Source organism: Uloborus diversus, chromosome 9 (assembly GCF_026930045.1).
Source record: "Uloborus diversus isolate 005 chromosome 9, Udiv.v.3.1, whole genome shotgun sequence".
In the NCBI taxonomy this organism is placed as follows: domain Eukaryota; kingdom Metazoa; phylum Arthropoda; class Arachnida; order Araneae; family Uloboridae; genus Uloborus; species Uloborus diversus.
In genome coordinates, this window is record NC_072739.1 from 113,962,051 (window position 1) to 113,987,372 (window position 25,322).

The window sequence follows — 25,322 nt, forward strand, 5'->3', positions numbered from 1 at the left end:
TTACTTTTAATGCTCTCTTTCCCACCAAATAAAGATAATGGCTGTGAAACTGTCGAAAACTAGGGGGAAATGGGAGGGGGATTTACAGACTTTATGTATATAGCTTGGAGCAAAGAAGAGTCAAACGGGACATGATTCAGTTGCTTAAATTTATCAAAATGAAAGAAGTTAATTGGTTTAACTTTTGCACGGAAAGCAGGATGAGGGGTCATGGGGTCATTGTTAAATCTCAGGTTAACTTGGAAATTAGGATTACTTCTTTAGTAGGGTCGTGGGCACTTGGAAGCTTACCAGAAGAAGCGGTAATGAGCAAGGGGGTGGATAGCTTTAAGAGGGCCATTGATCTTCATTGGGGACTTATAAACTGACTAGGGCCAGCCTAATGGCTGGGCCCGGGCCCAGAGCTAGTGGCTGGTAGTCACTTGTATTTGCATTTGTATGAATTTCCAAAAAGTAGGACGTGATGAAGGAAAACGGTGATCATAATTGGAACCAGGGAATCATTGATTTTGACTTCAATTTCAGCATTTATCCCCACTTCTCATTGTGTGCTCATGCTCATTTTAAAAGTGGGGACGTTGTGTTGCTGCCTTTCCTGCAAGCTATTCTTGATCACGTGATCAAGTTTTCCTGATGACGTCATTCCATTAAAACTGAAAAGTTGATGAATATTTTGAAGAGCGTTATGTTTAACAACAACATAGTAAACAGATTTAAATATTCACTGCCTTGCTTTTAGGATATAAATATTTTCGTTTAAAATATACTGAATACACTATGAAGAAGAACACCAATGTTCGAATGACGCAAACTCTTAATCTTCTGTGATTGGCTATTTTTTATTGCGTGACAGATGGTATGTTGTGTTTACAAGTTTCATGACCATGAAGAAATGTTTTGAACTCTATTTATGTCATTTTGCTTGGAGTAAAAAATATATTCGCTTTTTAAAAATCGTGTCCTGACATATAAAATGAAGCCTCTTATAATGTTTTCGTCTACGACAAAGTTTAAATTTCCTAGGATACTAAAAACTATACACGCTGCAAAAATCAAAAAGTGAGTATCTTAAGAAAGAGCTAAAAGTTCAAGATTTTGAAATATTTAAATTTAGCAGTTTTCGAAGCCTTTCTCAAAATGTCTTACTAATACTTTTCAACTGTTTTATTTAATTGTGAATTTATTTGTACACGATAATGCATTTTCCTTTTTCTTTTCAGGAAACAGTATTTTGGTCGTTTGAATAGTACGTCTTCTAAGTCTGCTATACGTTCACCTAAACAGACAGTCGTCGATGCATTTAAAATTGCTTCAGATAATTTCATGCCGACAGTATGGAGATCTGTTGCCGTTGCGTCATCTGTGTTCAATTCATTGACCGCACGTTTCTCAAAGTCAAAAAATGAAGACGAAGACACTACGTCGCAGAAACCGATCACCAAATCTAATTTTGAAGGAAAAGCCGAAAAGTATATTCAGAATAATGAACAAAAACAGGTAGTTAGCAAGATTGATGCTACTAGTTCAGAGCGATCTATTTTTGATTGGCTTCCAGATGCGGACTTAAGTTCTAAACGAAAGCAGTTTCTTGAAAAGGGTGAAAAAAGTTCGGATAAAGCTAAAAAGCTTGTTATATCTAAAGTAAGTTTCTTTTTGTACTCTTTTGTTTTACTATTTCTCTGTCTTCTTACGTTTGCTTCAGATAATAATTATTAAATAGTGTAATTATTAGAATTAAATTAAAATATTATAATTATTCAACTCCTATTTACTTTTTAAATAAAAACCTGCTTTATGAAAACTATCACATTAGTATTTTCATTTATAAACCCAGCTCTAAATATAAATTTTTTGCATGCCGCAGCATATAGATATTTGCAATCGGTGCTAGGTCTTTGGTTTTCCTGGGCAGGGGCAAAAAATGTGAATTTGCTACCCTTAACTGTTTTTCTTTAAGTTTTTATATAGCATTTCAATAAGAAAAGCACGGAAACGGGGCTAATTTATCAGCCGCAATATGTTATCGCCTGGGGCAAAGACCTCCAAGCTTATTCCCTCCTAGATCCAACACTGTTTACAAAAGATCTCATTAGCTGATAGTTTTTTTTATTTTTGACATTTATTAATTTTGTTTTAGACAGTTTCATAACTCAGATAGTATTGACAAAAATCATTGTCACACCATAATTGCTAATTCGCAGTTTGAAATGAATGCTATCAGAGAATTCTTATTTTGAAATGTATATTTGAACAATTTAACCATCCTATTTGATTGAATATGTAAGTGTTATAAACATTATTTACAATATTGGATAATATTTATCATTAAAATTCTTATAGAAGTTTTCGTTATGGACTGATGCCCCCATGCTCGGGGCACATTGATCTGCTTCACAGAGTTCTGTTAAAAAATTAATCAAAAAAAAAGTTTAAGAATTGAACATTTAAAAAAAATCTGGGATGATCAGAAATAGAAAAATGAAACTAATGATAGAAAATCAAGCAGTTCATTTAACGTTTTGATGAGTTTAAAAAGATGAAAACTGGAAAAGGGGACCCTCCCCCCCCCCCCCCCCCAGTAGTCTTCGACTAAAAAAGGCTTAAGCGAACTTAAGCACCAATAATCAATGACCAAATCTTGTAAATTTATTTAAATTGACACCCTGGGAGTAAATAATAATGTATCTAATATAAATGCAACAGTAGCAGCTCTTTATTATCCATGTTTATGAATGCATTACAATATTATTTTAACTGTTTTTTTCTTAATTTTGAGCTGAAAAGTTTTTTTTTTAGTATTAGTTTTTAAAATATGTATGCGTGTGACTAAAAAATTCCTGTATTTGCAGTCTAGTCTTCAACATCGTAGTAGGTTTTTAGTTCAATCTCTGACTGATGCTTTATCACCTGGTTCACAACTAATAAGATTGGAAGAAGTTTATAAGCATCTTTTGCTTTTTCCTCAGCAAAAGACGGAAATGTGTAAGGTAAATGCTTCTATTGTTAATTTACCAATCTGTTGTTGAAACCTAAGTTTGTGTGAGATCTTTGCACAGGTGTGCAATTTTTGTCTGGAAATTTTGCAAAACCATCATCATTCGGCAAAAATATAATTTTTCAGTGGAATTTTAAGTACTATTCGATAAAATTGTTACAATTTGGCGAAATTTAGAGTTTTATTCGACATAATTTGGAGTTCTACTCGGTAAATTGAGAATTTTCGCTCTCTCAAAAATTTAAGTTTGTAGTGCTCCTGTCAGTGCAGTAAACTCTTGGCTATCCAGTTTACAACTATCCAGGGGCGTGCACAGGGTGGGGGGTGGGGGAGAAGGGTCCTGTTGGCCTGAGCCTGAAAGGTCCCCAATATTTTAAAAACTAGAAGTGAAATATATTGGTAAACATTGTGGAGGGGGACCCGGAAAAGTCATTTGAGACGGGCCCCAAAATTTCTGTGCTCGCCCCTGCAATTATCCGACTTTTTAGGGGTGCCCCCCCCCCTCCTCCCAAGAACAATGGTGCACTCCCTCAAATGTTATGAACTCCCCTCCTGCATAGTGAACTCAAAACCCCCTTACATTTTCAAAGGTGCAATTTGCGCCAATAGTCCCCATGGGGCACCCCTGTGGCCTTGTAAGAAAATAAGGAGAGTTAGAACCATGCTATGTGATTTGTAGTATATAGTTGGGGCAAACCTAACCTGGCAGCATTGTAAAGGCTATGCAAGTTCTAATCACAACAATTTGAAGCTGCCAGGTTAGGTTTGCCCCAACTATAGTTTTGTTAATGGCACCACATGTAGTTATGAAAATTAGAATTTCTGACATGAAATATGTATTTTTGTTTCTGCAAAATCTGAGCAGACAGAATAATTTGGATCAACGCAGTAAAAAAAGATTTATTTTTTTTTACAAATTTGACTTTTGTTTAAGATTGATATTTTGTTTATTTTGGAGCTTTTTGTACTTTTATACATTTAAACTTATCTTAAGAGATGCCATAAGACATGTTTTTAATATCATGATGAAATAGTAATTGAGTTAATATTGTTCTCAGTTAATATGGCCTATCCGGGTTTCTTGATATCTGACCTACCTTTCCGGCACATGAGGCCAGATATTAGGGAACTTATTATACATTCTTTATTCATAAAAATTATTTTAAAAAATCCCTTATTTTCCTGTGATTTGCCTTTCAAATCATATGAATTTAAAATTAGGCTTGATTGTTTTTATATTGTAGTTTTATTTTTAGAACTGTTAGTTAATTGACAGTATTTTCTTCCTGTTTAAGAAGAAAAGCAAGGTTTTGCTTCTATAATTCTATAATAATATTTTGACCTGAAGCAAATACAAGCTTTTTTGTTTTGAAACATGTTTCAACCTTCACTTGATCGAAATATTTCTATTAAATATGACATTTTTTTCTACTTGAAACATATACAGGTATAGGCCCGGATCTGTGCACCCAGACTCTGGAGTGTGGGGTGTCCTACATCCTTAAAGGGCCCAAAGGCCCAAGAAATTGAAAAAGAATCGAAAAAAACTAGCACTAAGACTTATTAACTTTGCAAATGTACACTACTGGCCTCTGGGGGGAGGCTGCCCCTACAGATTTTCTTGCAGGGGGAGGGGGGTCCAAAAGTTAAGGATCCTGGCCTGTGCAGGTAAGAATCATCGACTTTCCTAAAAAGGAAAAAGTGAGACATTGAATCAGTTAACCCAATATTGCCTCTACGCGAAAAAATCATTTCAATAAACTTTTGCTGGTCTATCATATATCTGCGGTAACAAGATTTATTTACCCTACAAGTGGTGGATGCACATGGCAGATTTACATGTTTGGAAGCTCCAGGGCTGCCGAGAGCCAAGGCAGGATCCTTGTCAGTTTGGTTGAGGTCCCACATTTGTATTGTACTATCCATTCAAACTAAAATACTTTTAAACAATGAGATAAAAAAATATTTAATTAGAATCATGACTTTGCTCCTTTTGTGATATTGAAGGCTTAGATTTACTGCCAAGAAATGAAAAATAATATTGTAATACAAGTTCTCCCATAAAGAAAAAAAAAATATTCTTTCTGTATGCACTGTAATTTTCAAAATAAATTTCAAATTTATTCATTTTGGAAAATGCAATTAATCTTTACATACATTTCCACAGACTCCTTCATCAATTTCAGAATTCTCAGATTTGCTGTCAAACTGTTGGTGGTTTAATCCAAGTGTTATTTTGACTTTAATCTTGTTTATCTGCATAGCATTAGTCACATCACATGCAATACACCAAGGAACGCCATGATTATGACGTCCAGACTCCAGTTTAGTCCTCATTATGGACTCATTAGTCTAGAATAGTCAATAACTAAGGGTAGTAACTTACTAATCACTGCTCAAGCGTTGCCTTCAATTGATGAGTAGAAAACACAATTTTTGTAAATGAACTAAATTATTGAAAATATCTAATACAGCTTAAATTTTGCAATACAACTTTTTATTTTTAACTTAGCTGACAATATTGGAGTTGACACTTTTTTTCTCTATTTCAAGGCAGGTTTGTTAAGAACAGCTTTACGCCTTAAGCTTTATTCATACGATGAAAATGTACAAGCTCAGGCTCGAATTGTTCTTGCATTAATTGGTCATCATGATCCACCAAAGGGAAATGGAATTAGAATACTTAGTATTGATGGAGGAGGAACAAGGTAAAATAAACTTACAAGAAAATTTTTTAAATTAACTCATTCTTTATGTATTCTAATGAAGAACTTTATGAAATAAATTCATAGAAATCTCTAGCAGATAGATTTATAGAAAACCGGGTTTATGAAACTGAATGGTATGAAGCAACCATACATTGATAAATATTTCATGATAAATATTTTGGTATAAAACTCTCTGAATTAAGAGATTGTATAAAAGTAGATTCAATATATTTTTAATTTTATTTATCTTAACATTACTCGCTATTGTTTATTCATTTATTTATTTAATCTTCACTTTTTGCTTCAGAAAGATTTCTGTCAAAATGTTTGTTCAGTGTAACCTCATTAATCCAGACTGGGATCAATGGCAATTTGAAAAATTGAAAATCCAGATAATTTGGGTAAAAAGCAAAACAAATTCTTAACCAAGCTAACTTGCCATTCATTATGATAAAAAATGTTTTGTGGCACAATTACCTAGAATTGTTTGCAGGAGATTAATAAATATAAAAATATAATTTTTCATGTGGATTTCTTAATGAAGAATGGGTTTACTTTCTTCTGTTTCAATTTTGTGTGGTGATTGAATGAAATTTGATCAAGCAAACACTTGATCATTAATAGATCAAATTAGAAAGCAAATGTTTGGCATACTCATACTTGGATCATTCTACAAAAAAAAAACACGCTTTTTTTGGTCCAGGGTGGTTAGTTTCAAAAATATTTATTTTTAAACACTTTTTTATGAGATTTAGAAAAGTATAACAAATTTTTAAAATGATCAATACAAATTAATAAATAATTTTTTTTTTTAATGTTTTTTTTTTTTTTTTTTTTCACTGAACGGAGGGATTCTTGTATACCTCCATTACATGTCCGAACACATTTCCTCCCATGTACTTTTTCATTTATTTACTCAATACAAAAAAATAGCAGATTTAATAGTGAAATTTGAGTCGCTTGATGTTTTTTTAATAGTTTAAAAGATTTATGTTATAAAATTAAAAAAAATGTATGGCATTCATAATCTTTTGAATTACTGTCAGTCTTTCTTGTATCCTCGATTCAGGATCTAATTAAGTATTAGAATTTCCAATAGACAGCAGTACTGGCAGCTCATTAAAAAGGTTTAGAATCACAAGTAGCCCTTTTCAACTCTGGGTCTTCATAGTGAAGCTAAACAACTTAGTGTGAAAGAATTTCAGCACTATTCTCTTTGAAGTCAAACAGGTCCTTAACTTTGTGTATCCTCGGTTCTTGAGTTAAAAAGGAAATGCATGTTTGTGTACTAAATTTTTTTAATACTTAAAATTGAATCACTTCTTTTTAGTAAATTCTAAATAACATGTTGCATTAACCGTAAATCTACACATTGTGCATAGCAAAACATAAGAATCTGTATCCTCCGTATATGAATCTTACGTTACAGTATCGATGCAATAGAGGATATACAATGAGAAATGGAGCATATAACTTTTTTAAAAAATCCATTTTAAGAAAGATGTGTACATTTTAATCAGTTCAAATCGTGTTCCTCAAAGAAGATGTAAGTATATTTAAATGAAAAGTTTAAAAATAATATTTAAAATATATATTTACTATCCGGTACCCTCTGTTCCAGGTCCAAAATTTTAACTACAAGAAAAAGTTACAAAATAAGCAATAAAGAATGTGACTAACTATGTGAGAGTAAAAAGGGGCCTAAAAGGAGCAATATAAAAAACTTTTTGATAAAGTGAAGATTTTTTTTAACATGAATTTCACCTTCAAAAACCTACGTTTTTTTGTATAAGGACACACTTATGTTCTTGTCCCCATAAATTAAAATTATTATCAATGTGAACATGAAACTTTTTTAAAGTCTGGATCAGCGAGGTCCAAATAAACAGACTGTATTTTATTTTACACATGGTACTCTGATTTGTTTAATAGGTTTGTTATTGTCATACAAAAAATGTAATTAGCCCCCTAAACACCTCAAAGACCCACCAAAAGCAAGCGCCCGTACACCTAAAAATTTCAATGGTGCAGTCTGCGCCATGAGCCCCCCCCCCCCAGGTGGGCACCCCTGAATTAGCATAGGTTGTAGGGAGTCTTGCTTAGGCAACCTTAAAGGGGAAGATCAGCATTCAGGGAATTTTATGTAAGTATAGCATCAGACAAGACTATTGTGTCTTTAGTACTTTGCTTTTCCTCAAAGAAATTTAAATAATGTATAGTTAAGTAATTGGGAAAAGCTGTTTCTCATCTTCCCTGAATTGGGGGAAAAACAAGATAACTTCTTTAAATTTCACCTCAAAAGTCAGTTCATCGAAGAACTTTCATTATATAATTTTGATTTAAGCACTATTTGTTTAAACTTGATTTTTGAAGAATTGAAAAGATTATAAAATGCTTTTAAACTTTTCATCATGAAATATTTTTCACTTATAAATGAGTCTTCTTTTTCTTCTTAAAAGAACAAGTCTGTTTTGAAGTGGTGCCTAGTTGGGAATTACAGTAGCCCCTCGTTATATCGCTCATTCGGATATATTGCTCTTTTCTTCTGTCTCCCGAAATATTAAAGCCTAAAATAAGAAAAAAACTTTGCTTTAAGTTTGAAACCATTTCTGAAAACATATGGTATTGCACAGAGAAGATCTCTTTCTTCTCTATTTTGTCAAAGATGAAAAGGAAGCAATTCTTCTGAATTCGCTGGAAAAGCAGTAGCAATTCCTGTCATCCAAATGTACATACCCGCACAGTATATTTCAGTTTAAGATGGTCTGTAAACTACTTGACATCTTCTTTTGTATTGATACATTGCCTTTACAAGGAGTGAGAGACATCAAGCAAGTGTCATAGTAGCCCATGTAGAAGAGAACATACGCCCTTCTTTTAGTACAGAAAAGATATGTACTTGGTTGCACAAACCAGGATTTGCATCAAAGAAGGGAATAATGATCTGGACGGGCGAACTAGTTTCCTGGAAACAATCTGGTTTCTTTTACTTTTCACATCCTTTCTACAGCAAGTAAAATGGATTAGAAAACCTACTCGGAATAAGAGGGTATTGGAATGCTCATTCTTATCTCGCGGTAGCTCAGAAAGATCGTCTTCATTCGCCATTTGATGATTTTAACTTTCTGACGGTGAAAATTTACTTAAATTTCAATCTTGTTTAAATTTTAATAGGTGTGATAGTACCCACATCGAAACCATTAGAAACTAATGTCAAAAAGAACGAATACCAATTTACTTGTGTATTAGACATAACTATTTTTAATGCCCTCCGTTATATCGCGCTTTCGGATATATCGCTCTTTTTCTTTGTTCCCCAAAAAGCGCGATATAACGAGGGGTTACTGTAATTTAATTACTTCTGTACAATGCATTTTAAAGATACTTTTACAAATAAAGAACGTTCAGCAAACAGTTGAATCGAAAATGAAGTACAAAGAATATAAAAAGAATCATTGGAAGTGCATTTTGCCACGCTGCCACTATGTAAAATAAATGGGGCATGTACCTTGGATCTTCTGTGTGGGTGAATTGAGTCTCAAATAATAGAGTTTGCTCTTAATGCAGTTACAAAGAACTCCAAGATTAATTTTTACAGCAATTATTTTATTTTAATTGCTGAACAAAATAACTTTAACTGAAAAAAAAAAAGTTATGAAAAATTAATTCTTGTACTTTTGACCTTTTTCACAACATTCTGTTATTAATAAAAAAACAGGAAAGTTAACTTCAAAATCAATGCATGGAGTTCAACTTACTGTTGAGGTGAAAATAATTTATTTAGTAAGTGATGTCAATGAAGATATTAAACTAGTTTGTCCTGTATGATGAAAATTGGAATGCAAGAAATTATCCAAAACTTTTGTAATGATTAAAATGAGTTAATTTTTGAATTCAACACTATATATAGGTATGAATATAGCTTATAAAATCTAAAGATGATTGTATATGAAATTTTATGTATTAAAGTGTTGATAGATTTCTTTTCCATAATTATAAAATTTTATGATTTTTGTTTTGACATGCTAATTATTTATGTATAGAAATATTTTTGAATGCTAGAATGATTATATCGCTAATATTCCTTTAACTTTAATTTCTTCAACTTCAACCATTTCTACTTTATTCATTCATTTTTCCCTGACTCTATAAAGTTTATAACTTGGCTTTTTCAAGGAGAATTACTTTTTCAAGAGATAATTAAATATCTGTAATTAAAATTGTTCACCTTTTCTTTACTGCTTACAGATTACAATCCTTTTGCTTAGTATTATAGATGCCATCTTATATCCATTTTGTGATCCATTAATTTGTACAGTTGAAATTAGAACTTTGAAAATAACTTTTCTTTGATTTTTTTTTTTTTTTTTTTTTTTTTGTAGAGGAATGATTTCAATTGAAGTGCTTCGTCAGTTGGAATCAAAAACTAACAAAAGGGTGTATGAATTATTTGATTATATGTGTGGAGTTAGTTCTGGTGCCATTTTAAGCCTGTTGCTCGGAGCTCTGCGCTACTCTCTTGACGAATGTGAAACTCTCTACAGGAAGCTAAGCAATGAGATTTTCAAACAAAGTTCTATTTATCAAAGTATCTGGGGAACTGGTCGCTTGATGTGGAGCCATGCTTATTATGACACTACCCAGTGGGTTGATGTTTTGAAGTAAGTACGTTTTTAGTTCATCTGTTTTAAGTTTAAGAAAATAGTTCTCTTGTTTAAGTAAATGTCTTATCTTCAAAATGTATGAATATGAATCCTAGAGCCATAGTATAGACCAGTGTTTCTTAAACTGTCTCTGCCAAACCACAGGGCTCCACGGAGACCATGCAAGGGTTCCATGAGACTTGTATGTGAAAAATGGGATTTTCAACTTATGTGAACAAATCATAACCGCTACAGATTCGATGCTGAAACTGACATGATAGTTCAACTTTTATTCATAAAACCTCAGTATTAAGTTGATGCGTAATAATCAAAATAAGTATTATTCATCTGATTTATATTCAAACTTTAAAATTTTGTTTCAAAATGTTGCATAAAGTTAATTTCAGAAGTTTATGTGATATTTTAACATTACTTTTTGAATTTAATAACATCTCAAACTATTGTCATTTTTATTCAAATAAGCCACTTCCAGAATGTTGCATCAAAACTATACTATTGAAGGAAAACCAGGGGTTCTACACAAAAATGGAACATTAAAAAGGGTTCTATTTATCAAAGCAGTTAAGGAACAATGGTATAGACCCACCAAGGCAGGATTTGATTTAGACAGTGGGGGAACCTGAGCAAAGAAAACATTGATGCTCCACGCAGTGGCGGATCCAGCCGATTGTTTTGGGAGGGGCCATCCGAAAATTTTGAACAAACTCCAAACTCCCCAGAAATTTTATTAAAATGAAGTTTTAAAAACTCGATTTTCGGGGCATGGAGACATTAGGTGAGGGGGTGGATTTAGGAATCTCCCTTGAAAATGTTTCAAAATTTAAATTTCCGAGTAATTTTTGAAAATTATGAAACTAAAAACGCATTTTGTCTATTTTTGATGATGTACGGAGAAAGGTCAGGTTTCGGGCGTTGGCCCCAAAATACTTTTTGAAAATAAAGCTTAGAAACCAAAATATTCTGTCATTATACGTTAGAAGAGGAGGGGTGCTCTTCTTGCTCTTCAGCTGTCCAGCCTAAAAATGCACCTTTAGGTAATGTTTGCTTACATTAAAGGAAGTGTGAAGGTTCTTAGAATCCTTCCTTCCTGGAAATATTTTGCCTTTGAGGCTCTAAAAATTCCATTTTTAACTATATTTATACATATTTTAGAAACGGGTGGAAGATTCGTGAGCTCCTCCAAAAACCCTTCTTTTTAAGCTATCATCACGATATAAACTAAGGAGGGAGGGGGGTCCTATTAAAAATAGTTTGTAATTGAAGTCCCAAAAAAATTCATTTAAGTTGATTTTAAGCAAATTAAGTGATATGGGCTGGATAAGCTAGTTTCCATTGACATTTTTTCCAAATAAAAGACTTAAAATGCAATTTTTTGCTGCATTTGTGAAAGGGCATAGGAAAAGGGAGTTCTCTCCCTAGTTTCGAAACTAAAGCCATAAAATTGAAAATTTAGGCTCTCTTTGTTCTTGTGAACAATAGGTATACTCTGAGAACAGCAGCATTTAGAGATCGTCCAAGTGTCTGTAGTTTGAATCGAGAAATGATGTAAAAGATGGAGAAAAATTTTATAAATAAAAGTTTTGTTTTGAGGATAGGGATATAATTTATCTCCCAATCAAGGCCTACACTTCTTTTTCAGTAAAACACATGTGCTAAATTTTGTTATCTTCTCATAATATTTTTTCTTTTTTTTGTTAAAAAAATGCCTACAATCACAAAGCTTTGGGAGGGGCCATGGCCCCCATGGCCCCCCTCTAGATCCGCCCCTGGCTCCACGACATATTGCTTTGAACAATAGAATCTCATTCATGTGGACCAATAAAGGGTCCAAGTTGACCAAATTAATGAAAGTACAAATTAAGCAAAATAACTTATAAATTGAGCCAAGGTGCATAAACAAACCACCCTACACACTAAAAATTGTATTTTGAATTCAAAAGAAGGACATAAAAACTGCATAGGAGAATATTTATAAAATGCATTTAAAAAATACAAAATACGGCCTTCAAAAATACATTACCTTCCCTTTTATCTTTCTTAACTTGCCTTTTATTTATACAACTAGAAAATCGTCCGTCATGGTATGGCAAGTGAAAATTGCTTCTACATTTGAACGAAGTAACTGCCTGTTGGGTGATATTTTTACAGTTGAAATTTTAACCCCAATTCTAGCGGATTAACCCTAAACTCCAGTAGATAGCGCACATTGTTGACCACCTTCTCATTTCTTCATTCTCCTAAAATGAGTCTTAGCAATAAAACAGTTAAGTTACCAGATCCAGTTTAGTCTTGTCAAAATAAAGCCTTTCCCTGCATTTTAAACATTACCAAAACATATTATCAAATTATCATGCTGTGGCACGAGTTTCATTGTTGATGACATCAAGAGTGTTACTTGATCATTGGCTATTATATATATGAGGATATGTAGGAGAATGTCTGGCAAAGTAAAATGGTGAAGTATTTACTGTTTTTTGCACCACCTATCTAGTATATTTTAATTATGTTTTAACACATGTTGTCTATACCGATCAGAAAAAAATTTCCTCTGAAGATCAAAGCATATGATACAATTTTCAGTAATATTAACTCATATTCAGTCTAAAAAAATACCTTTCGTAATCCAACTAACAGAATTAACATTCCTTCATTTTTTACAATGAAGCAAAGAAAACTACATCAAAATTTGCATTGCTGAGAAATGTTTCTCTCTTGAATGTATGCATTTGGTTTCAATACAATACAACTTAACTCATTTTTATGCAACACATGAAAACTAGATACTAATTACTAGATAATATACTAGAAAACTAGATACTAGTTACTATACTAGAAAACTGATAGCTAATTTTATATAACATCATAATATTTTGTTATAGGTCAAAAGTTATTTTTAATATTGTAAATAATACAAATTGTGTTAGTGACAATATTAATATTATATTTTTAATAATATAATTATAATATTTTTAAATATTAATTGAAGTCTACTAATTTTCAGTGCAGTACTTATTTATTTAATATTGAGTTTATTTATATTTTAAATGTTTTGTACAATTAGTCAAGTGCATGCAGGGCTCAAAATTAATGAGACGATGAGAAATAGTTAATTTTCATTTAGTTATTCAATCATTTATTAAATCATTTGCATATTCATGTATAAATTAGTTCATTTACATTTCTTTGTTTAATAATTCACTTACTTATTCATTCAATCACTTATTTTCTTTTTCATATACTATTTTATTCATTTATTTATTTGCTTATTGATTCATTAGCTATTCAATTATTCCTTCATTCTTTAATTTACTCATTCATTCGTTGATAAAAAACATTTTCACAAATCAAATACAAATTTTTCGTTACAAAAATATTTGTATTTGCCTTGACTCCATGCAAAGAAAAAGTGACAGTTCCCCCCCCCCCTTTTTTTTTTTTTTGAAGGTACAAATTTAATGCCACCAATGAAAAATATTTAATACAAATTTTGTTACAAAATACATTGTTTTTTCTTTATATCCTGTTATTTTCGAAACAGATTTTCAGTTTGTTCATTTTGAAAAAGGTAAGTTATCTTAACTATTTCACTTTGCTCAAACTCCCCTACACCTAAATGGCTCTCCAGATTAAGTGAATTCCGGTTTACTAGGATCTAGATTAATGAAGGTTTACTGTTATAAAATAGGGACATTTTCATGTGTTATATAAAAATTATTAAGTTACATTCTATTGAAACCAAATGCATACACTCAAGAGAGAAACATTTTTCAGCAATGTAAATTTTGATGTAGTTTTTTTTTTTTTTCTCTGCTTCAGTGGTTGGAAAACTACATTTTTTGGTAGCAAACTACAACTACAACTGCTTTGTCACAAATGTAGTTAACTACAACTACTTCTTTTAAATGTAGCAACTACAAAATACTTTTGAAATGTAGTCGCTACTTCGCTACTTTTCAAAAAAGAAGTAAATAAAGAGCATACATACGAGGGTGTCCCACAAAAATTAAAGTCAATTTTTCAAGTCGCATACCCTCTTATACTTTTCCGCTTATGTCAAAACAATTGTTAAAAAAATCATATTATTTGAACAACGGCAACCCATGCCGATTTGTGTTTGAAAGTGCAAACCAGCACTTGTACGCTAGGCCAAATCGAAACAAATATTTTTTTAGTAACCCGTTCCCACACTTGACCTAAAATTTATGATTTTCTTCCAAAATTGATTTTTTTTCTATTTATCTTTTTAAAATGTACGTATAAAATTAAATATATTTTCAAATTCAAAAATTATCAGCGAACACATTTTCAGATCAACATTTGCAAATGAATAATATAAAAATAATATATTTAAAACAAAAAATTTAACTTAATCTTGAAAAAAATTCCATATTTTTGAGCACTGTGTAAGAGACTTAAATATTGCAGGAGAGCAAAAATTTCTATTGAACACTAATTACCTACTTCACTGTTTAGATTTTTCAACTTGATAATTTCGTAAAATTTTCCTTAAATTTTTTAAATTATGTATAGAAAAAAATCAATTTTTTGAAGAAAGTTATAAATTTTAGGCCAAGTGTGGAATACTAAATGTTTTTTAATTTGAATAAATGTTTTTGTGGTGCATGTGGGGTGTAGGAGCAACGTTTTATCAAAAGAAAATTTTGAGTTTCTAGAAAAAGTTTTTTTTAAATTTAGCCTAGCATTACAAGTGCTGGTTCACACTTTCAGACAGAAGTCGAAACTAGTTGCCATTGTTAAAAAAAATTTATGAAACTTTTTGTTACAATTGTTTTGACATAAAAGAAAATATATAAGATGGTGTGCGACTTAAAAAACCAACTTTCGATTTTATGGGGACACCCTAATACACACAAAGACCGTAAAAGGATTGAAAGAAATAAGGTTTAGATTGATAAATTAGCTCATCTAAACATGGAGTATTACAAAGAATGATCTATTTTTTCTTTTTTTTTTCCAAAAATTTCCTTTATCATACTCTTATATAACACTGTAATGCTTGTATTTATTTAAGTCGGCCAGAACAGTTCAATACCATCCTCGATACATTCAATAACATTTACAGTAGCTTTTTTTATTGGGTGAATACTGTAAAAGCACTTATTTTCACGAGACTTTAATTTTTGCCATTTTCGTGTGCCTGTTGTTATTACGAAGATGTAAGCTTCGCAAAATATTTCTGTTTTTCAACTTTCATCTATTCATATAAAATTCGCGAAATGTTCAACTCGCAAAATCACTAGTATCTGCATTTTCGCGAAAAATATTTGCATTTATAGTATTGGAACAATAATCTGTTTGAAATCCAAAACATTCATAAACAGGACATTCTCAGCAGCCAGAAAAAAACAAAGGAGTTACTAAACTACTGCTCTATTCAATATAAATATTGACGCAATGTGAAAATTACGATGGCAAACTAATGGCATCAAACAGATAGAACGTATGGCATCAAAATGATATGCCTGAGGTCAGCTTGTATTTTTACGAGTCTTGTTTCTTATTGCATCCGCTGACATACTTGTGTAAACACTTGTACAGTCAAATTCATTTGAACCTTGCTCTTTTTTTTAGTTTATTTAAAAGTAGTTTCCTGAAATTGATACAAACTACTATTTTTTGTATCGAACTCTCACTACACTACTTTTTTAAAAAAGTAGTGCGCTACACTACAAACTACTAAAAAATGTAGCTACTACAGTAGCGTCGCTACTTGTAGCATGCTACTTCCAACCACTGCTTTGCTTCATTGTAAAAAATGAAAGAATGTTAATTTTGTTGGTTCGATTACGAAAGGTATTTTTTTTAGAATAAATGTCTGGAAAGAAGCTCTAATTTCACAAATGAGAAAATTTCTATCCAAGTCTTTATTAATTTGTGCTTTTTCGTCTTCAGGAAAACTTTTGGAGAAAGACTTCTCGTAGAAACTAATGCAGATGCAGGAAATCCAAAAGTAAGATAATTTGCCAATAATATTAATTGATAAAAGTCAGAAACAACGTTCAAAAGCACAAATAAAAGATTGAAAAGTTTAAAATGCAAACATGTTTCATCATGGAAGATGGATATTGCCTCGGAAACATGTTTGCGTTTTTAGCTTTTCAATCTTTTGTTTGTGCTTTTGAACGTTGTTTCCGACTTTTATCTATTTCATGTGCAAAGCTCGTGCTTTTTAATATCAATTGTTCTTTATAGAGGCTATGCAATTTATAAAAGATGTTACTAAACAAAAATGCAATAGAAATGATATGTATCAAACTTTGCATTAGAAAAAGGTATAAGGGTTTTTCTCTCCTTCCCCATGTTCTTGTTTTATTTCTTTCCAAGGTAATATGGAAGCTACTTTATTTATTTAATTTCTCTCTCTATGTTTTCTGTTTCTTTTTTTTTTTAGAGTGCAGTTTTTATATGTCCTTTAAATATGATTATAAATAAGTAATTAAATGAAAATAACTGCATTTGGTCTAAACTCTCAAAATGTTAAAAACTTATTTGTTTAGAATGCCTTAATTTGTTGAGTATAGTTTTATAATGTGGTGCTAAGTGTAGATCTTGCCAAACTACTTCCTAAGTTTAAATAAAGCCTTTGTTTTTCAGATTGGTATTGTTTCTGCTGTGATGAATCTGCCGCATTTGCAAGCTTTTGTATTTCGTAACTATGACTTCCCACCCAGAATTCTTTCTCATTATTTGGGCAGCTGTAAATACCCAATGTGGGAGTCAATACGAGCCTCAGGTGCTGCACCAGGATATTTTGAAGAATACTGCTTAGATGAATACCTACATCAAGTAAGCTTTTAACTCAAGATATAGTTTTCTTAATTGAACGGAATATGTTTTTGGATGCAAGAAGAGTGTGAACTGTGCATATCCAATTTTGAGTTGTAAATTTTGTGTTAAATAAGAGTTGAATTTATAAATTAATTCAAAACTGTTCAATTCCAAGACATTAAAAGATGTCTTTGTATTGAAGCATAATTTTTAGGAGAAAATACATACTTATATTGGTGTAGCTCAACCTCTGGCCACCGGGCCTCTGTGTAGTGACTGGAGCAGAATAGTCCCAACGTAGTCGATTCGTGTCATTAAAGACAACTATGCTCCATCCACCATGCTGATGGATTTTTAAGAGAAAATTACTGTTTAGATCAGTGGTGCTCAGCCTTTGGCCACCGGGCCTCTGTGTGGTGACTGGAGCAGAATAGTCCCAATATAGTCCATGCGTGTCAATAAAGGCAACTAAAAGAGATACCCAATCCACCATGCTGATGGATGGATGGCATCTGGGTTGTATGATGTGCAGGTTGGCAACCCACCGACTCTGCAGTAGGGGGACAGGGGGTACTGATTTATGCACAAAAATGCAACAGGTACAGTCAGGAGAGAGGAGACTATTACAGGAGACGAAAGCCACAGGGCTAGCTATTCCCAAGAAGGTAGGAGAAACTAAACGTCTTTGGTCGAAGGTTTCAACTCCTTCCCCTGCACAAACTACTGCATCTTAAAGAGTAAGGACAAGTTAACCACAGTCCTATGCTCAAGCAGTGAGTGTTTTAAAGATATCTGTTGTGCAAGAAACCTTCCCGTGGAAGAGGTTATCTCCCAATGACATTGAACATATTCAGTTTTTCATCCTAAGAAAGACAGACCTGATTCTCTCTGACGATCACATGCCAAAAATTCAAATGACTTCTTAGCAAAAATAGTATTGTTTTGGCTTTTTGTCTTCTTACTGGTCTTTTTTACACCTCAAAGTGGCACTTTGCTATAGTGGGTGTCTGTAATGATCCAGTTTGCAGAGGTTACCTCTTTAAGGAGAAAACAATTACTTACACTCTGTGTGATTTTGTGAAATGCCTATAGGTTTGAACACCTTGGTCATCATTTGCTTGAATTGTGGGTGATTTGTGATATTCTTATTAGGTGTTTGCTGAATTTTGCTTCAGCTACTGGTCTATTTTAAAACTTCTGTTTGGGGACGGGTACAATAGATTTCTGGGCGCAGTGCTTGGTTTGGTTCATCCCCCCCTTTCATTCATTTCATTTCATGGTCAACGGGCCAGATGTGACTCCCAAAACCGATCTATTTGGCCCGTTGCCATGTTCAATGTTAGGAATAGAAAATAGATCTTGTGGAACCTTAACGCAACAGATAGTCTTGATTTGGTATTACGAATGATTATTTCAAATTTAAAGCCAAGTTAGTTGGAAATTTGTTTCTAAAAAAATAGATGGAAGCTTTGTATAAGGATGTAGTAATGTTAACAAAAGTTCCTCTTTTTTAATTTTCTTTCCTTTTTAGCTAATTTTTGTGTTATATCTCAAGATGCATTATTTTTTATTCTTTTTTCTGATTAAAAGAAAAGATTTTGAGTTTTATAATGAAAGAATGTTTTTGCTCGAATTTGAAATTAATTTTAAAATTTTAATAGGTTTTTAGCTTTTCCATGTGAAACCAAATATCTTTTTTTAATCAAAAATTTGTATCAATTAAATAAAACAAAACATGGAATATGAAGTATGCAAAATATGTCTCATAAATTTTTGTGTTTACACACTTATTGCTAACATTATATTGCCTTTTTCTAGGATGGAGGTATAATGATAAACAATACAGCTGCTCTTGGCATCCATGAAGCAAAATTGTTGTGGCCATCAGATTCCATAGATTGTGTTGTTTCTTTGGGTAGTGGCCGATATATTCCAACCGGTGAACCTGCTGGGACGTCTACGAGTTTAAAAACCAAAGTTATGAAAATAATTGACAGTGCAACTGATACTGAGGGTGAGTTTTAACTAACGTTAAGGGACTTTATTCTTTATTTTGATTCAGATATAAATTCATGCTAATGATAAAATCATGTTTTGAATTTAAATACTTATAAAAAATATTAAGTGAAAGAATAGCATCGAGTTGCATAGTATCAATTTACCTTTCAACACCTTTTTTTTAGATAAACATTTGTTTTATTTTATTTATTTATTTCAATTGATTCCATTATTAATGTTTTCAGCCCAAAAAAAGAATCATTATTTTTCCAATGGTTTTTTTTTTTTTAAGTTAAGATGTTTTCAACATCAAATAGTGCAGCTGTTTGTTCAATATTTGTTTCTTGTACCGTTAGTTTTTATTCATTTACATCCTGCATTCAGAAGATATGTAACTGATCTCTTACTTATGGTGCATGTCTAAAGAAAAATATGCATCTTTTTTTCTTTTTTTTCTTTTACAGAATGAGAATCCTCTTAAAATGTCTTTGTTTGCATTACCATTTCTACTTTTCTCAAAAAACTAGTTTTCTTTGTAAGAAATAATAAGATTTTTTTTAAAACTCATATTTTACAACATTATGTTGTGGCTTTTGGACTGTGGCTTACAAGGTTAAATATTGGTACCCTTTTTTTTTTTTTTTTGTTATTTTTGTAACATTTTTTTATAATCCTTTCACTAAATTTAATTTTCTAACTTAAAATGATTTATCATCCCATGCTTAAATTTGCTGATGAAACCTTTTAATATTGATGTAAAAAAAAATGCTGTTTAAAGTATCTTTTTATTTTACAGCTGTACATATAGCTTTGAATGACTTACTCTCACCAGACACATACTTCCGTATCAATCCATACCTGACAGAATTTCTCTCACTAGATGAAAATAGAGCCGAAAAGTTAGATCAAATGAAAACAGATGCACCAGATGTACCTAAGAAGAAATGAGTATAAATTTTTAAAACTTGTGCAAGTTCTCAACCAATCACGTGGTCCTGTTAAGAAATCTAAGGACTGGTTATCAATCCAAAAACAACTCTATTTATGAATTTTCTTTTTGTACTTTGTTAAAATGCTCTTTTTAATCATTATTTATTAATTAAAAGTCTAATTTAGGTTTTATGTTTGTAAAATTTAAATTTGTTGAAGGTTTATTCATGTTGCTCTGTTTTTTTTGAAACTTTGTGGACAAGTTAATCACAATGCTTACTATTTTCTTAGCGCATTTTTTAAACTTAATTTTGTGATAAGAGAATTTCTAGATACACATAAAAAAATGTGTAATTTTTAAAGTATGTAGACTCGGTTAAAAATCCCAAATCAGTAGTAATCCCCAAACTAATAATTCCAATAATTACTCATCATTCCTCTCTTCTCAGTTTTTGCCTTTCATTAGTTCTTGTTAGACACTAGTATCAATCACAATCAAATTTATCATGAAATGTAAAAGTTCTATATACAAGATTCAGGAAAATTAGCTTTTTTTTTTTTTAAAACTTCAGATGTTGTATCTTCTTCAATGCTAACTATTTGATTGATATAATTTCAGTAGTTTTTCAAGGCAGATATTGCAATTGATGCCATTATTTAATGTAAAAGATTAAGTATGAAATGCATTTTTCTTCTGACACATAAGCATTGAAGGGATTTTAATTTTGAGATTTAAAAAATATATCTAATGCAAGCACTTAATGTTGGCTTGATTATTGTTTCGTTGTGTATGAAATTAATGGACCCTCTATGCAAAATTAATTATTGTGGAAAATCTCCCCCCCCCCCCATGTATGGAAGCTTTGTTCTTGAAGGGAAAACAATGCTTCTATCATTTTTACTAATAATAGAAACTAGATACTCGTGATATTGTGAAGAATGAGGAAAATTTTGTTTTTCTGTTTTGCGAATTGTTGCACTCGATGAAAATTTGGTTGTTGCAAGTAGGAGATAAAAAATTTCTGGACATGCATGCAGCTAATTAACTCTTTATGCAAATAAAGATTTTGGAGGAAAAGCAGAATCTTTCTCTTGTTCTTACAGTAAATATATGTTTTATGTTAAACTAGATTGTGGACAGAAAACAATATTTTGACATTTATGTATTCTGTCCTATGTGCCATTAATCTTCCTATACCAGCTCTGTTAATTAAAGGAAAGCATTCGTGCAATTAATATACCCTTTTTGCAAATATAATAGCAATAAACCAAATGCTACTGCATTATGTAGTTAATAAATCCTTTTAAACACACTTGATGACAATATGCAATTAATAAATCCTTTTAGACAAAACTTAATAACCATGACCTTTATAACTTCAATATCTGAACATAATTCTTTAGCTTGTTATACATTCATACAAAAAATTATTTGTGCTTTAATTTACTAACGCTTTGCACATTCGTTTTGGTATGCATTTCTTAATGCTTTTTGCCTAAAACATTGTATTGAAGAATTAATTTTTCATATCAATAAATAATTTTATTTCTCGTTTTGTTTTGTAGTTTGTTTGGAAGTTTTACATTTAATTGTAAATTAAGTAAAAGAGGAATTTTGCATTTAGTTTCAAATTATTCTCTGATGTTCCTCTACAATTTGACGTAATGTTCTGACTGCTAACTATAAAATAATTTTATCACATAGTCAAAAAAACAAATAGGAAAATGAATATTCATGATTTGAGATTCAGTGTTTGCTTGGATAGATACATCTTACTAAAGAGATTTATTATGCTTCAACGTTAGTGCCTTATAATTTTCTGAATTTTATTAGAAGCTCTACATTTAAATAGTATGTTGCACATTTCTCTCCTACCATTGTTTTAAAAAATTAAACTTTGTAAATACTTGCCTTAAGTTATGAAAAGATTTTGTATTTTTCAGATAGTTTTACCCGTATTATCTTAACTCTATGACAACTGTACTTAAGAATAACGCTTATTGCTACTTGTGGTGCATATCAACACTTGATAGAATTCATGCATTTTATGTAGCTACTGGTACTCATTATGTTTTAAATGCATAATACTCTTATGTATCATATTACTTGAACTTTATAATTTAAATTATGAATAAATCTAAGGTTGAGTTGATGGTGCATTAATTAAATGATTTGCATGAAATGAATTGTAATAAACTTCTTTGGTTTTTCCATCAATAATTTGAATATTTTTTGCAAATTTTTGCTCTCTAAAATTAATATTGAAGATGAAATTGTCTTGTGTATGAAAACTGAACATTTGATAGAAGATTTTCAAATATTCATTGTTTTAAAAAATTTTATGAAATTAAAGGACATTTTTAGTCAAGAGAACTTTTATTAGAAAATTGACATATTTTTATATCTTAAATTCAGATCTATGAAAACATTTGAAATTTTGTGAAGTGAATATGGTTCTGAACAGTAGGATATTCATGAAATAAACCGCCAGCTCAGTCATCCCAACAGAGGACTGCAGTTTCGTGCTTATTAGCACTCATAAGCCCGGCATAGGAATTGACTGAGCTGGAGGTGAAAAACTTCTTAAGGAAGCCAAGAGTGCCAAATAAACTGGTAGCTAATATAATATTAGCACTTCGGTCATTTTCCTGGTCAGTGATAATTTTATATTAGCTACCAGTTTGTTTGACATTTTTGGCATTTTTAAGAGGTTTTCCACCTTTAGCTCAGTCAATTCCTATGCCGGGCTGATGAATGCTAATAAGCATGAAACTGGAATGACTGAGCTGGCAGTGTATTTCATGTATTTCTGCCTTAGCCCAGGCTGTAGGGTGATAACTTAATGAAAGTAGGATATTATTCACACAAGTTGTGACTTATGCTGATAACCACAAATGCATTGCTGTTATCGCTGTTGCATAATTGATTGTTGCTATGACTTTCACTTCAAGAATCAACTACTTGATTATTATTCCATATTAGGTCATAAGCACAATGAAGAAATTGTAGTTCTCTGGCATCCAGTAATGTGAAAGTTATTTTTAATGATGGACTAGATAACAGCCAATGAGCAAATGGTGTCAACAGGAGGGTGTGTTTTATCAAGTGAAGAAGATCCAATAATGTTTGAATATTCCCATTGTCGACCAATTAAAAACTTTGTCTTCTTTATGGGTGTTGTGTTGTCAGCACTAGTCATAATTTTGCTATGATTTCCATTTCAGAAATGATACTGATATTTTTAGGGAACTAACTCTAGTCATGTTTGTACTGTATAAGGTTTATTGAGATGTTTTTGAAATTTATGTGCAGTTTTATTTTTAAAATTTATCTTGTATTATGTTTTATTTTGTATAGTCGTGTCTGTTGTTACTTAATGTAATAAAGGTTTTATCTTATCAAAGTACTCTTTGTTTTATTAAACGTTAGGAATATTTGATTCAACTTTCATTTGTTTGTTTTATTCTTAGAACAAAGCAAAAGAGTCAGAAACGCCCTTGTGTTATTTTCTAAGCTTTTTTCTTTTTAAACTCGTTTTCTACATATTGTTGATCAAAGCGCATGTTTTGAAAAAGAAATTCATATTTCAGTGACAGAAGTTTAGATCGTTTGGTACGTAAAAGAGTGCTTTAAAAAAAGTATGTGTCTTAACAAAGCATCGCTCGCCCGTATGGGATGGGAAAACATTTTTGTGCAAAAAATAGTGGGCTTGATGAAAACACGTGATGTGGCTCCACTGCAGTTTGTTTTACTGAAATTAAATAATCATGAACATTTCGCAAAATATCCTCATAAACTTTACCACCTCCTAAAATAGATTTTCTTTTCTTATGGGGGTCAGTTTTTGCTCAACAATTTCAAATTTTGGACAAAAACGATGTCTGATTTGTGTATTACTCTATCCAGTTTAACTTGCCTTGTTGCTGCATTTTTGTTGGTCATTGCATCAGTGCATTTGATTCATTACAGGCAGGGGGTGAACACTGATTGGGTCGCAATCTCAGTAAAAGATTTTGAATAACTTCGCTAATTTTACCTCTAACTTTAAAGGACAGTAAAAAATTTGAGCAGCTTTATGTACTGCACTGTTATATAAGTGAGTCATCTAGTGTTTCATTCAAGTTTCAGTCACATTTTTTAGAGTCGTGCCGAATAGTGAAGATCGCTCAGCTGATCATCTAACATAATTTTCAAGGTACTACCCACATTTATAATAATAATTTCTCGGTGACAAGGACATCGGAAGGCACTTTCTACAGGTTAGAGAGCATAAATAAAAAATGATGTCAGGCTTTTAATTGCTTTCTTCTTCGGGGAAAAAAAATATTGTGCACTTTTAGTATGTTGAAGGTTTTGAGCACATTCCTTAAGTTTACAGAAGCATTGAAACATTGTATTCAGGCTACTCCTTTGAATTTTGCAGTTGCCCAATTTTCAGTGATGGATTTCGAAAAGATTTATATCTTTTAACCAGTTTCGCAATTGACGAACGTATGAACACTGAAACCTCGAATGAGAATACCAATTCATTATCAGAAAAATGAAGTCTATTTCATTGTTTTCTTGAATGGTAAATCCACCGTTCATAATATAAGTTTTTCTTGCTCTTCTTATAGATATACATGAAGGTGATTAAAAATTCAGATGATAAGTGCAGAAATATTCGTTTTATGGACGGCAAAAGTTGGAAAACGTTTACATGGAAAATCTTTGTGGGATTTAAAATCCTGCAGGATTTTGCTCTCAATACAGCGGGATTAATCCTGCTAAATATCTTGCAGGATTGGAAACCCTAAGTTCCTTTGCTTTTGATTTTTGAACCATGATGGTAAGAATAAGTCTACTCGTTTTTAATATTTATTAAAAGAGACTGATTTTTGTTGTCATGGTTACAAATCACAAATCTTCTGCAGTTTGCATTCATTCATTTTTTTCTCAAGACTTAACTCAAGCAGGTTTTACATTAAAAATGTGTTTTTTTTTTTAGAAAATCACGTTTTTTCAGAAAAAAACATCTTCATACACTGGATAACAAAAAAAAATCTGTGCACCAAGTAAGAGTCATCAGAATGCATCAGAAATTTTTACACATTTGAGGGCAATATTGGTATTAGAAAGTGATTACGAAATGAAACCAAAATGATAGTTTGATGATTACTGTAAAAATCCCAAATGAATGACGGTTTCCATTCCCAGTTGAGTCACCTCTACCATGAATGTATGGGACAATATACAGT

The 25,322-nt window shown here is 31.6% G+C and overlaps 1 protein-coding gene across 1 annotated transcript; it reads left to right on the forward strand.

Annotated features, from left to right (window-relative positions):
* Window positions 1-1,232: 1,232 nt before the first annotated feature.
* Window positions 1,233-20,298, forward strand: LOC129229484 (calcium-independent phospholipase A2-gamma-like). The gene is given in 9 exon segments (XM_054863799.1): window positions 1,233-1,641; window positions 2,850-2,987; window positions 5,549-5,703; window positions 10,086-10,364; window positions 16,281-16,338; window positions 16,983-17,174; window positions 18,975-19,170; window positions 19,951-20,078; window positions 20,080-20,298. Coding segments are annotated over 9 exon segments (1,587 nt in total). The 5' UTR covers window positions 1,233-1,323; the 3' UTR covers window positions 20,203-20,298.
* Window positions 20,299-25,322: the final 5,024 nt, after the last annotated feature.